General features: G+C 35.2%; 1 protein-coding gene and 2 pseudogenes across 5 annotated transcripts; 2 read left to right on the plus strand and 1 right to left on the minus strand.

The window, feature by feature from the left end:
- Positions 1–350: 350 nt before the first annotated feature.
- LOC149668250 (uncharacterized) lies at positions 351–831 on the minus strand. 3 transcript variants are annotated; one of them, XM_089841160.1, is made up of 3 exons: positions 702–827; positions 516–646; positions 351–455 (listed from the first exon to the last, which is right to left on the minus strand). In XM_089841160.1, the coding sequence occupies exons 1-3, from the start codon at positions 718–720 to the stop codon at positions 351–353; spliced, it is 255 nt and encodes an 84-aa protein (XP_089697286.1). In that variant the 5' UTR covers positions 721–827. The 3 variants fall into 3 exon arrangements, with proteins under 3 accessions (XP_089697286.1, XP_089697285.1, XP_089697284.1); XM_089841159.1 differs by having other exon boundaries at positions 351–628; positions 702–831; XM_089841158.1 differs by having other exon boundaries at positions 351–646.
- Positions 832–2,212: 1,381 nt separating this feature from the next.
- Positions 2,213–4,722, plus strand: LOC149668251 (tRNA-dihydrouridine(20) synthase [NAD(P)+]-like; annotated as a pseudogene). The gene is made up of 11 exons (XR_016368094.1): positions 2,213–2,281; positions 2,987–3,030; positions 3,091–3,151; positions 3,212–3,325; positions 3,385–3,534; positions 3,612–3,777; positions 3,842–3,963; positions 4,024–4,221; positions 4,288–4,375; positions 4,437–4,506; positions 4,560–4,722. The product of XR_016368094.1 is annotated as a tRNA-dihydrouridine(20) synthase [NAD(P)+]-like (transcript).
- Positions 4,723–8,390: 3,668 nt separating this feature from the next.
- LOC149668252 (fatty acid hydroxylase domain-containing protein 2-like) lies at positions 8,391–10,353 on the plus strand (annotated as a pseudogene). The gene is made up of 4 exons (XR_016368095.1): positions 8,391–8,421; positions 8,657–8,782; positions 8,843–9,045; positions 9,264–10,353. The product of XR_016368095.1 is annotated as a fatty acid hydroxylase domain-containing protein 2-like (transcript).
- The last annotated feature ends 3,066 nt before the right edge of the window (positions 10,354–13,419 follow it).

The following is a 13,419-nucleotide window of genomic DNA, read 5'->3' on the forward strand; positions in this document are numbered from 1 at the left end:
TTTAAGTTTCATTAGTGTAAGTAAAATTCCGTCAGCTACAGGTAGTGGACTTTTACTAGGATATTCTTCACTAACAATTTTAACTATTTCATTAAAAAGTTCCATTGACTGAATTCCAGTCAAAGCTACTACAGTTCTGGGCCGTCTTAAGTGCTATATGGGCCCCTGGGCTGTGCAGTATATTGGGCCCCCTAATCCCCCATACAAAACAAATTAATCGAGAAATAAAAAAATATTTATTATTTCCTTCAAACAAAAGTCTACAAATTTAACAGTCAACGAAAAGTCAGAAACATTTGCGCACTTTCTTCCTTGAAAATTCCTTTACAATTGGATCGCCATTACGTAATTCACGTTTGAACACATATTTTGACAAATATCTTGTCTTGGAATACTAATCTTTCTCTATCTGCTTTATACACTTGGCGTGTCTTGGAAAGATCGCTTTCATGTTTCTGAAAAGATGCCGGCCCATTTTGAATCCAGCAATTAACTGTGTTAGGATTGCCGATTACCCATAGCCCTGCATCTGTTTCCTGGAAGGAAGATGTTTTCGTTTCACATTTAGGCACTTCCACTGGTGGAATATCCTCATCTGGATCAGTTGTAGGAACAAGTGATGACTCCACTGCAATGTCGGTTGGAACTGCATGTGGTAGTCTTTGAGGGCTTCGGTGATATTATTGAAAGAGTAATTTTACCAGGCACTTCTCGTTGCATTTTTATGGCACCATGATGTTACCTTGGGAAGTTTGTTAGCTCCTGCGCAGCTCGTTTTATCTTCTGAGCACCGCTCAAAGTATTACGTTTCAATTTTGATTTGATCACTACTAATCTCTATATATAGTTTGTCTAACATCTCAGCCATAATTTTATTCATAACAGGCATTATATTTTAAACAAAGTTGTCTACTTTCAGCAGGGAAAGAAATAGACTTGTACCCCACGTGCCACCAAACAGCGAGAATGAGCGAGAAAATTCCAGGTTTTCTCTCTGCGCATGGGCAAAATGAGAGTATAGACTGAGTCTGTTTTAGGGTGAAGGTTTCAAACTAAATAAATAAGCCGATGTACGGTTGTGAAGTGAGGCCATGGGGAGGGGTGATAATGTTAAGGCCTAAGCAATGGGTGACTACCTCATAAGTCTCAAGATTTTTAGTTTTACATTTTTCAAGATCGAAGGCCAAATTTTTCATTGAAAAGACTGTATGACCGATGGAAAGTAGTTTTTATATTCTAGTGGTTTTCTTATGACAAGAAATGAAAAATGAGTATTATTTGACAATTATGGGGCCCCTGTTCTTAAGGGGCCCCTGGGCCAGTGCCCAACGGGCCCAATGGATAAGACGGCACTGCTACAGTTTGTTGTTTCAAAATTCCGCAACTAGCTGACACTTTACATTTATGTTCTTCTAATGTGTTCACCATAATTCCTTTTTCTAAGGAACTGTTATCAGTGTCACAAATTTCAGGTGTGTCTCGTAGTCGAGTACTGTTTCCATTTTCTTCACTTTCAGTTATGTCATCGGGTTGGTTATTAACACCAATTTGCTCTACTTGATGATCATGATCCGCAAACAAATGATTTTTCAAATTCTCACCATCATCTGAACTCATTCCCCCGTTTTTATTTTTCAAAGAGTTCTGTCATGTTTACGAATAGGCAGATTCTGGGATGGAATTGCCAAAGGTCTTAGGCGCGGTGGGTATTTGAACTGATCTGTTAAAGAATTGTAGAATTGAAACTACTACAAATTTTATTACTCCAGCAAGTGTCTTACCTCTATGTTCTTGCGGAATTGTTTTATAATCGTCTTTTTTAAAGTGAGAAGAGCAAACAACCATGGTATTACCACGGAGCTTCTATTTACAGGGAGAGGAAACTTCATCCCCCTCTAGTAATGTAAACGCTCTTAGGAAACGTAGACACTATTTGTCCATAAAAAGGGGCACATATTTAACCCCCCTCGGTTTTCGCTGGCAAAAAAGGGAGCCTATGTAAACAACGAAGATGGCCTCCTTCACTAGTTCGTTGAAAGGCATAAGCCTTGGTGTTTTAAAGGTTTAATTTTTAAATTTTGAATGGACTGCGATTCCAGGCTAATAGTTTGCACTAGAGGGAATGAGGAGAAATGTGTATACCGTAGCTACAGAAGCGATTCACGGTACAAATCATCATTTAATGGCAAGGAATTGAAGTTCCACCAAGAAAATGACGTCAGACTTTGTTTACATGGGCTCGGGGTGCGCGCGAGGAGCGAAAGCGTTGCGCAGAACCGAGGTACGCTAAGGGCTAGGGGGGGAAAGTCCGAGTTTCCTCTCCCTGTAAATAGAAGCTCCGTGATTTATCTAACTTTTAAAGATTTAAAACATTCTCCAGTTATTTTGCCAACTTTAGTAGATTTATTAAAGTACCGCCAAATATTAGTGGTTGATTTTCCCATAATTTGTGACTTTAAACAGGGTTAACAAACTTAATAACATTAACAACATAACACCTCGTTTCCATTACAATGACGCAGATGATCACTATCCTTTATGCCTGATAATTTTAGTTTCACTTGGGTCTCTTAACGGTTAGGTCTCGACCATAGATATATATACGGGTCTAACTATGGCTTCCCCTCACAGTCAATCAGATATTTGTGTGGGGTCTATGGCCTCTTAAAGATTCCAAGTACTAAATCTATGTATTCCTGCAGGAACTGATTGATTACCGATTATTAAAATGCCGAAGAATTGAAAATAGTAAACTACTTGTTCAATTAATATGTATTAAAAATACCCCACTTAAAAAATTTAATTATGAAACGATTGCTCTAGATGTTTTGGGTACTGTTGACTATGTTGATGATGATCAAAACATAGTCTTCCGAACATGTGATAATGAAAAGAAGCAATTAATTTTACAAATGTTAACGTATTAAACCTTATAATTTTTACAACAATCTCTCTAAACTTTTACTAAGCATTCGTAATAATATAGGGAACATGCAACCCAGAACGTGCCTTACAAGTAGCGTTAAAAGTGTACGTATATATTTTCATCACTTGTATAAACTAATAAATAAAAAAATAACATTTTAACAGGCAGAATGATGTGGCTGGAATAGATATAAATATGGGATGTCCTAAAGAATTCTCAATCAAAGTAAAAAATTAATTAAAAAAAAAACAAATAACATTAAATAACAATACTTGAAAATTTTAGGGTGGTATGGGAGCTGCTTTGCTAAAAAATCCTGAAAAAGTAGAAAAGATTTTGACCACTCTTGTTAAAAATACCAAGATGCCAATAACTTGCAAAATCCGGTTGCTTCCTTGTGTATGTTAAATTTAAATAGATACTGAAGTCAATTTTACTTATATAATGATCATTTTTAGTTAGAAGAAACTATGAAACTAGCCAAGGTCATTGAAAGCACGGCTGTTTCCGCTATAGCCATTCATGGCAGAAGAAAAGAAGAGAGACAAGAACAGAAATGAAGAAATTAAACAAATAGCCCAAATGTTAAAAATCCCGGTGATAGCAAAGTATTGAAAAAAAATTCAATTTTAAATTTTTAATGCAAACTTTGAAACTTCAACCCCTTTTGTTTAAATAAAATTAGTGGTGGTTCCGGTGGAATTTATTGTTACAATGATATTAAAGAGTTTAAAGAGAGGTGTGGAGCTTCTTCCGTGATGCTTGCCAGACAAATTGAAAAAAATTGTTCCATTTTGAGACCAGAAGGGAAAATACCATTGGATGAATTAATTGTTGCTTATTTAAAATTGGTATTACATTTAATTAATTAAAATAATTAAATTATAATTTATTGAAAGGCGTGTTACTTTCTAGGCTATAGATTATGATAACCATTTTCACAATACAAAATATTGCATTCAACAAATGTTGGGTTCACTACAAGAGTCTGAACGTGGAAAAAAGCTCTTGGCCTCTCAAAGAATGGAGGAAATATGGTAAATATAATTTAAAATTTGATTTGTTATTTGTTTTTTTAAACTTTACAACAATTTTAGTGAACTATGGGGCGTGTTAGACTATTACGAAGAATACCAAAAGAATTTAAAGCTTAAAGCTCACAGCTTTCAAAATAATAGGAAACGTAAAGAAAGTATAGATGGAAATGTTAATGAAGATGAACCACCAGAAGTCTCATTAAAGAAAATGAAAACTGAAGACGGTGAAACGTGGATTATGAAAGCCAGATATATCAAGTAAAATAATTTTAATCCGTTTTTAATTGCATTTGAATTGACTGACTATATTTTTTGCGTAAAAAGATCAATGTTTCCAACGGAAGAATTACCTAAAACAATTTTGTTTAATTGGACGCGACAAAATAACAAAAAGCAAACTTTTTATAAGACTGTAGATATAATTTTTATTATTAAGTTAATTACAAAGATAATTAAGTATTAATATTCCTTAGTGGCCAATGGAGAAAATGTTTTCATCTATGCGGTTATAGTTGGAGGCCAAAAATACTCAAGTTCATTTTAGTAAGTGGTTACTTAATATTATATAAACAATTTAACGTCTTTGTTTTTCATAGTGAAAAGAACAAGAAATTTGCGTAACAAAGTGCAGCCTTGGTCGCTGCTTTTGCATTGGGGTTAATTGAAAAAGACAAAATAGTTGGTTCTGCTACGGGTTTGTTAGGACATGAAGTGTAAATGTAACAAAAATGTTATTTGATAAATCACAATGGTTAAGAAGCGTTAATTATTTAGTTAAAATTTAACATTAAAGGCGGGTAGAGTCCACCATGTGTTAATTTGCTCCGCAGTCTCTTTACATCTATGTTCAATAAGGGGTATTTCATTTAAGAATTCTTTAATAACTGGTACACATTGAGCCATTTCACGGTTCAAGTCTTTCAAACGTTTCTGATAGTCTTCTACAAATTGTCGTTGCTTTGCTTGAAAATTCTTCATTTCATTAATTAGTTGCACTTGTTGCGGACAAATGTCTCCATTGATTGCGTACATCTGTTTTTCATTAATGGCGCGTTTCATAAGGTAGTCAAAGCTTTGAACTCGAGAAACATTAAATATGTCTTTAATTTGGGACAAAAACGGATTTCGTTCAATTAAAGAGAGGTTCGTCTTTGTGTAAGGGACAACTTGATCTTTAATTTTTAGACGGGATAAATTTTCGATATCCAGTTCACAGAACATGCGAAATCCTAGTGCCATTTTCTCCTTCCATATTTCGATAGATGTTAAGTTATTGCAAAGATTCATTTGTGTAAACATTAATCTCGCATCTTTTCGATTTTGGAAGCGTAGAACTATTTCAGCTTTCATTTTCGCATTCGTAGACAACGCGGACAATATTGAAATATGCTTTTGTCGAATCAATCGTTCAGTTTCCTCAATAATTTCCAATTTTTCATTCAAACTTGGGTTAAATTCTGAAGTTTCAATGAGATTTATTTCTTTGCGAATTGCGCTTAACTTCGACTCCGCGTTTTTTAAGCCTATTTCGGATTTTAATAAATCAGAGATCATCTGACGTTTGGAACTACCTGAGATTAAGGCGGCCATTTTTTCTTCAAGGTTTTTCCTCCTCAAAAGTAAGGTTTCAATCTGATTACGAATCATTCTGTATTCAGAATCAATTGTTGCGTGTTTACAACGCAAAGTATCAAAGTGGTGTTGCATACACTTGTCCTCAATTTCATGAATTAAATCGCCTTTCCCATCCCCCATTGAAGCTGCCCTTTCACCCAGATCACTCATTTGTCCTCTGATGGTAAATGCATTTCTTAATTTGGTTACATCATTAGTCGCTTCTTGGGCTCGATGGCTTAAGCATTTCATTATGGTCTTCAAGGAGATGTTTTTCTTTAAGTCAATTATTTGTGCCGTGAGAATTCTTTTATTGAAGGATTCTTCTTCGGTATTAAGCTTTCCAATAGAATGATCATAGCAAAAAGAATAAACATTCTTTTCAATCTCCATCATCAAATTTGTGGCTAAAATTTTCCGTTTTTGTACTTTTTGACACGTGCTTGCGATTGAAAAGGATTCATCGACTATTTCGTCAGGTTTTTTCAATAACTCAAAACTCTCCCGAAGATGATTGTTAACTCGCGTAAAATGTAAGGCCTTAGACTTGGTTTCTTCGGATTTGGACTCTAACATTACAGTCACGCGTTGAAGGTGGGTTATTTGGTTTAAATCTTTGTCAATCTTAGATTGAAGGGTAGTTGCTGTCTTTTGCAACTCCTCAACATTAGATATTTCTCGCATTAACTCTAAATCAAGAGCCTTGGAATGTTCATTCAATTCTGACAGTTTCTTTAAAGCTTTACTAGTACAGGCGTTAATTGGACCATCTGTTTTGACTCGTTTTACGTTGTTTATTACATTTTCCCACAATTTCCCATTTACGCCTTTACTTAAATTTTGAAATACCTTGCACGCACTCGCAACAACAGGTCGAGTTGCTTCTTCCGAATATTCAAGTTCATCAAAAGCCCACTGTCCTATTTTTAGGGCTAAAGCCTCGCGAGATTCCTTCTGCGGATCTCCCTTTAAAGGTTTTCTCCGCGACATTCTAGATTAATTAAATATTTAATTCAAACTAAATGTTAACTTCAATTGAGAATAGACAACACTATCCAAGGTTGATCGTGTCAGTTGACATTTTGAAAATATTAGGCGCGGAATAGGCGGGAAATCTCTTGAATGTGAAAGTGATTGGCTAAATAGGTCAGGTGAACCAGTTCAGGCACGGGAGTCCGTGACCGGCGAAAAAAAAACATTGAGTTGAGAAAATTACCCCTAGAATAGTCTTCCATCCTTGGATATAAGACCCATCGTTGCGCCATCCCGGTGCAAACAAGGGAACTAAAAGAAAAGGCGGGAAATTTGACTGATTTCAAGAATACATGTATTTATACATTTCTTATCTAGGCTTCGAGATGGAGACACCATCGCGTGAGAAACTTGGAAGCTGTCCGTCCGTTCCATGTTTTCAAAAGTGTCCCTTGTACCCCAATAGGCAAAGGCCACTCTAGTGGTAATTTTCTCAACTCAATGAAAAAAACCAACGAATCAGGGCCGGAAATAAGGGAAATTTCTTATAGGACAAGTGTCCAGTGACGCCCCCTTTGACTGGAAAAATTATAGGACAGTGTCCACTGAAGTGTGCAAAAATAGTGTCGCATCTTCATAGTCAAACTATCAAAACTTCGGAAAATTTATTGGTCAAAATGTCCTGTGACCCCCTTAGTTTTTAGAAAAATTATGGGACATTTTAAAATTTTATTGGACAATGTCCAGTGTCCTGTGCTTATTTCCGGCCCTGCAACGAATGTTATGTCATAGCCATAGCCCACGGGATCACGCGCTATTTTAGAAGTTTATAAACCGTCGTCTGCTCTGACATTTGATAACCCTTGCCCCGAGTTCGGTCAAAATTCTGAAGTAATTACAATAAATTGCTAGTGTAGTATTGTGTTTTTTAAACAATAGCTATGACATTGAAAGACTATTAACATTGTGGTATATAAGACGGAAAATATTCAACCAACATAATTCATTGGCTTCTAAGAAAATAAGGTAAGATGCCAATTATCAACCACTACACTATTAATGACACTGTCGTGAAAGCTCATTACACAAACTTCATAATACCCGAAGGGTTTCAAAGCTTCCTCCCACAAATTCATCTTTAGCAAACCCTCATGTTATTTGTTATCAAATTGTTATGGAAAAATTAATAATAAAATTGTTATAATTGACTTCCTGATAATGATTATTATTCATCTTTAAATAGGGTATATTAATCGCGATATATATCAACAATTTTGGGATTTTAGCTAGTTCAACGAACAAACAAACACCAAACATCACTCATGGAGGATAATCAAGTGGCAAGACCATCTTCAGTTTCATTACTGGATAATTCACCAGTCGACGTTACTAAGACTGTCTCTAGAGATCCTAATGTTCCGCGAAAAGCTCACCAGCTAATTTCTTCATTGAAAAGCGCAATATTTATTCTCAGCACATTCCTGGTGGTTTTTGTTGCATTCCGAAATACTTTAACTTGCTAAGTATTATCTTTGGCTTGGGTTTCAAATAAGGTCCATTTCCATAGGTTACAGGCAGATTAGGTTATGTGAAATTGAGTTTTAATTGGACCAATCCCCCCCCCTTTGTTTCATCCTACAATTTCCGAAACTTCCGTGTGTCCTATAACTTTGTAGTTACTAATTTCCTAAAACATCTGTATAGACTATAACTTGTAATTTACAGTGTACTATATTGTAAATTGTATCCGCTTTGATACGCATGTGTGTAAGATTTTTAGGTTAATTTCACTTGTAGATGTTGCGTATTACTATACACTTTTTTGGAATAGAGAGTTCATGATGGAAATGCTTATGTTATTTCAGTTTGCTAGTAAGATGATTTTACAGTGGCTGTTTCGGGTAAGATATTGTTTACCTACGCTTTATCACCGAAATAATAAATAAAATAGGACAAACAGTAATACATTGAAATAGGATAAACAATATTATAATAAAATAAGATAAACAACAATAATACAATAAAATAAAAAATACTCTAAATAAATCATCTCAAAAACAGGGAGCTGATCATGGATATTGAATTAGTTTTTAAAACATTTTTGCAGCATCCAATATAATTGCCTTTTTTGTATACTGGGGGATTGGAGGTATTTACACATTCGTAGATCTGACTGGAAAACCAGCCTTTCTCCTGAAATATAAAATTCAAGAGACAATTAACCAACTACCCTGTAAGCCTAATAAATCAATTCATCTCTGGGAGAGATTGAATATGATGGTATTATGTTCAGGTGGAGCCGAAACGATTATGGAAAGTAATAGGACAAGTTCTCTGCAATCAGATTTGCGTGGGTATTCCCTTTACTATCATCGCCTATGAGCTCTTCAAATGGCGAGGTAGTTATTGCGGGGAATTGCCAACTTTTCAATGGGTCCTCCTGGAACTAAGTGTCTTCATACTGATTGAGGAAATTGGTTTCTATTATTCTCACAGGTAAGGCATTCAAATCAAAAGGTGTTTCATTGCTCAGCAAAGGGTGGTGTTGTTGTCCTTAGCCTAAAGAATCAATTATTGTGAAACGGTGTAGAAAATATAGGCTAGGGGAAGAAAATAGGACTTGAAGTCTGCCAGTAAAAATTTTGAAATATCCCCCTGAACTCGGTGCTTATGTTCCTTTAAACTCTATGAAATGAGGTAATTTCTTTCCCCAGACTCCTGCACCATCCAAAAATCTACAAGCACATCCATAAGCAACACCATGAATGGACGTCTCCAATCGCCATAACGGCCATATATTGCCATCCATTAGAACATACCCTGTCAAACTTATTACCACCGTTTATTGGACCAGGAATACATAGATTTAGTACTTGGAATCTTTAAGAGGCCATAGACCCCACACAAATATCTGATTGACTGTGAGGGGAAGCGCCAAAAACTTTTAAACGACCTGCTCCTCCTTCCTCGCGTCTCATTGGTTATGCGAATGTGTGGGACAGATCGAGATCATGACCTTTTAAGCTGTCGTCTGCATCAGTAGTAAATCTATGTATTCCTGATTGGACCTTTAGTTATGGGTTCTCACGCCGCTACTACATGGCTGTGGTTCACCTGGGTCACATTCCTAGGCTGGAAAGCTATGTCCTTTTAGATCATCTCCTTTTGGTAATATCAGAAGAAAATAGGGGAAGTGGGTAGCTTGGGCAACTTCGCGAGGCGTCCCGTTTACGGATTTTTCGCGCCATTTACCTCCCCGTGGGGGTGAAGAGAGATAGGATTTTTACGCGCATTAACACACGAGTGACGTTATTCTGTGGACAGTACGGTCCTACGCCTTCCAACTGACTAGAGGCGTCTGCTAGAGGCAGTGAGGCACTCAGGCAGAGTGGCAGAGGCTGGAATCGAGTGGTAAGTACTAAATTCATAACTTATTTTAAAATATGTCTTTATTTTTAAATACAATGGTATTTCTAAATTCCAGGGAAAAAATTAACTTGTCCGAAGTTTTGACCTGTGATAGGGAAGAGTTCAAAGTAATAAAGTTGTATCCAAGTTGTTGTTGTTTGATTTTTAACATTGGGATTGGTTTGGGTAGATTTTACTTTTCCTTTCAACACAGCCTGAGTTTTCTTATCGGTAGTTTCCTTGTACGTTAAATCAGACTGAGTACCAGGGTTGTTGATTTTTTTGATTTAAATCGGATTTTTTTATTTTAATTGATTTATTTAATTTTTTTGATTTTTATTGAACTAATAGACAGTAAATTACCAACATGAAAACTTTTGAGTCAAAATTAACCAAAAGCAAAATAATCATGACATTTTAGCAGCTATTGGATATTGTAACTATTCAAATGCTTGCATAAAAAGACTAGCTTGACAGTGGCGTAACGACGTTTGTTGGGCCCGCCCGCAGCCCGACAATAAGGGCCCCTTCTTAAGTGTCGAGCTTTCAAAAGGTATATGAAAGCATCACGAACGTTACTACTTTTCCCTTTCATAATTTTTAGCAATGGGTCTTGTCGTCGCTCTCGACTAAGATTTCTCGCACATACCAAACTGCAATGCAGGCCCTCAACTCTTATAGGGAATTTTTAATACAAGAAATAGGATTCTCTTCGCAAAATGATAGCATTATATAGGACCAGATTAATCAAATGATAGGATTATACAGGACCAGATTAATCAAATTATTGGATTATGCAGGACCAGATTAATCAAATTATAGGATTATACAGAACCAGATTAATCAAATTATAGGATTATACAGAACCAGATTAATCAAATTATTGGATTATACAGGACCAGACTATCCAAATTATAGGATTATACAGGACCAGATTAATCAAATTATAAGATTATACAGGACCAAATTAATCAAATTATAGGATTATGCAGGACCAGATTAATCAAATTATAGGATTATACAGGACCAGATTAATCAAATTAAAGGATTATACAGGACCAGATTAATCAGATTATAGGATTATACAGGACCAGACTATCCAAATTATAGGATTATACAGCACCAGATTAATCAAATTATAGGATTATACAGAACCAGATTAATCAAATTATAGGATTACAAGGACCAGACTATCCAAATTATAGGATTATACAGGACAGATTAATCAAATTATAGGATTATAAAGGACCAGATTAATCAAAGGATTATACAAGACCAGATTAATCAAAGGATTATACAAGACCAGATTAATCAAATTATCGGATTATACAGAACCAGATTAATCAAATTATAGGATTATACAGGACAAGATTAATCAAATTATAGGATTATACAGGACAAGATTAATCAAATTATAGGATTATAAAGGACCAGATTAATCATAGGATTATACAGGACAAGATTAATCAAATTATAGGATTATACAGGACAAGATTAATCAAATTATAGGATTATACAGGACAAGATTAATCAAATTATAGGATTATAAAGGACCAGATTAATCATAGGATTATACAGGACAAGATTAATCAAATTATAGGATTATACAGGACATGATTAATCAAATTATAGGATTATACAGGACAAGATTAATCAAATTATTGGATTATACAGGACTCATAATTGATTAGATTGAAAGTGTGGATAATTTTATTTTTTTGAGAACGTAAGACTCTTTAAATAAGCGTTACATCGCTCCTAGATCTAAACAAATACTGAAGGGCTCACACAGACATAGATTTACATTTGCTTCAAACAGTGACTATTAATTAAATGAAACTGTAAGCAAAAAGAGACTTGAAAAGTTAAAAGTTACTGATAATGACTAAATCAAGCTATTTAAAAGGGTCAGGTATTAAGAGATGTTTTCAGAGATGACAGATTTTCAAAACTCTTTTTTATAATTGAACATATTTTAAAGGTCTGAGCTATAATTCACTTCAATCTCTGGGCTTAGATATTTAAATGAAAGGTCAGAGGCGAAATTCAATTGTGCTATTTTGAGTTCAGCTCAGAATGCAAAGTAATTGTTATCATTTCATATAAAAACCTTAAAAAATCGTATAAATTCAATTATGTGAGAATTGAAGATAAAAAATTCCTGAGCGAGCGAAGCGAGGTCCGCGGTTTTTTTTTGATCTAACCAAATGAGCTATCACTAATTTGGCGTTTAAAACATCATACAGCAGGGATCATAAATAGTTTCTTTGAAATCACTAAAATGTAGGACTTTATTGGACGATTTGTGAAATTGTAGGGCACTATGGGACAATCAGTCTATAAGGAAAATTTCGAAAGGGCCCCAAAAGTCATGGGCCCGCCCGCAGTTGCGGGCTCTGCTCCCCTGTCGTTACGCCACTGTAGCTTGACCGCTATTTCATTTCCTAGCCTTTCCAGCAAGACAAACTGGAGTTCTGGGAAAAACTTACATTGAAATATACCAAAACCATGATTATTTTTAATTTTAGGTCTTTTCTAGTTAAGTTTCTTCTCGAGTTTCTTAAACTACTTCTTGGAATCTTAGAAAACATTTTTTAAAGATAAAAATATATTCTTGATTTTAATCAAATGATTTTTTTAAAAAAATCGCTTGATTTAAATCATGATTTAAATCAGTGATTTAAATCAAACTGATTTAAATCAAACAACCCTGCTGAGTACTCTTAACGACATTCATTTTATTAAATAACCGAATTTTCGTCCTTAATTAAACCAATATCCGCATTAACCTGTTTTTTTTTTTTTTTTTTTTTTTTCCTCCTTCGACCACTGGTGCACATTAACCTGTTACCTGACGTAACCCTAACTCAAACTGAAGCACAGCAGAAATATAAGCAGACTACACAAGTTAGTTCCACAGTTCGCTACATGGTGGCGTTCGCAATGAAATCTGGTACTATTTTATGCTTCGCGCCGATTGGCCAGATTCAAATTTTAAGGGTGGTAGGGGAATCGACCATTGTAAGTGAGAATCACTGGACGACTTGTATGGCTCAAGACTACGGCTACCCACTTCCCCTATTTTCTTCTGGTAATATATAAACAATCATTTGAAATAATAATATAACAAGATGGCCCCGGCCATATAACGTTTTGCCTGGGCTAGCTAAATTTATTGTAAGGTGACCCCGGCCTATATACTTTACGGCTATTTTTTTTTATTTTAAATATCAAATATCATTCCAATTATGAACCTACCTCGGCGCACAGCCGAGGAGTAAGACATCACGTGATCCTTTGAGAGGAAAATTCAAAAAGGGTAAACCCGAAAATACGGTTAGAGAGAGGCTCACACTACACACTAGACTAGAGATCAGCATTCAGCGTGGTTACTGTAGCTTTGTCTACGGTTTGTTTACAATTTTTAACAATTTATAGGCCTAATAATGGTTTCGTTTAAGA

This window comes from Phalangium opilio, unplaced genomic scaffold (genome assembly GCF_054372755.1).
Source record: "Phalangium opilio isolate 3A_F unplaced genomic scaffold, DU_Popi_V2 ptg000056l_1, whole genome shotgun sequence".
NCBI classification, from domain to species: domain Eukaryota; kingdom Metazoa; phylum Arthropoda; class Arachnida; order Opiliones; family Phalangiidae; genus Phalangium; species Phalangium opilio.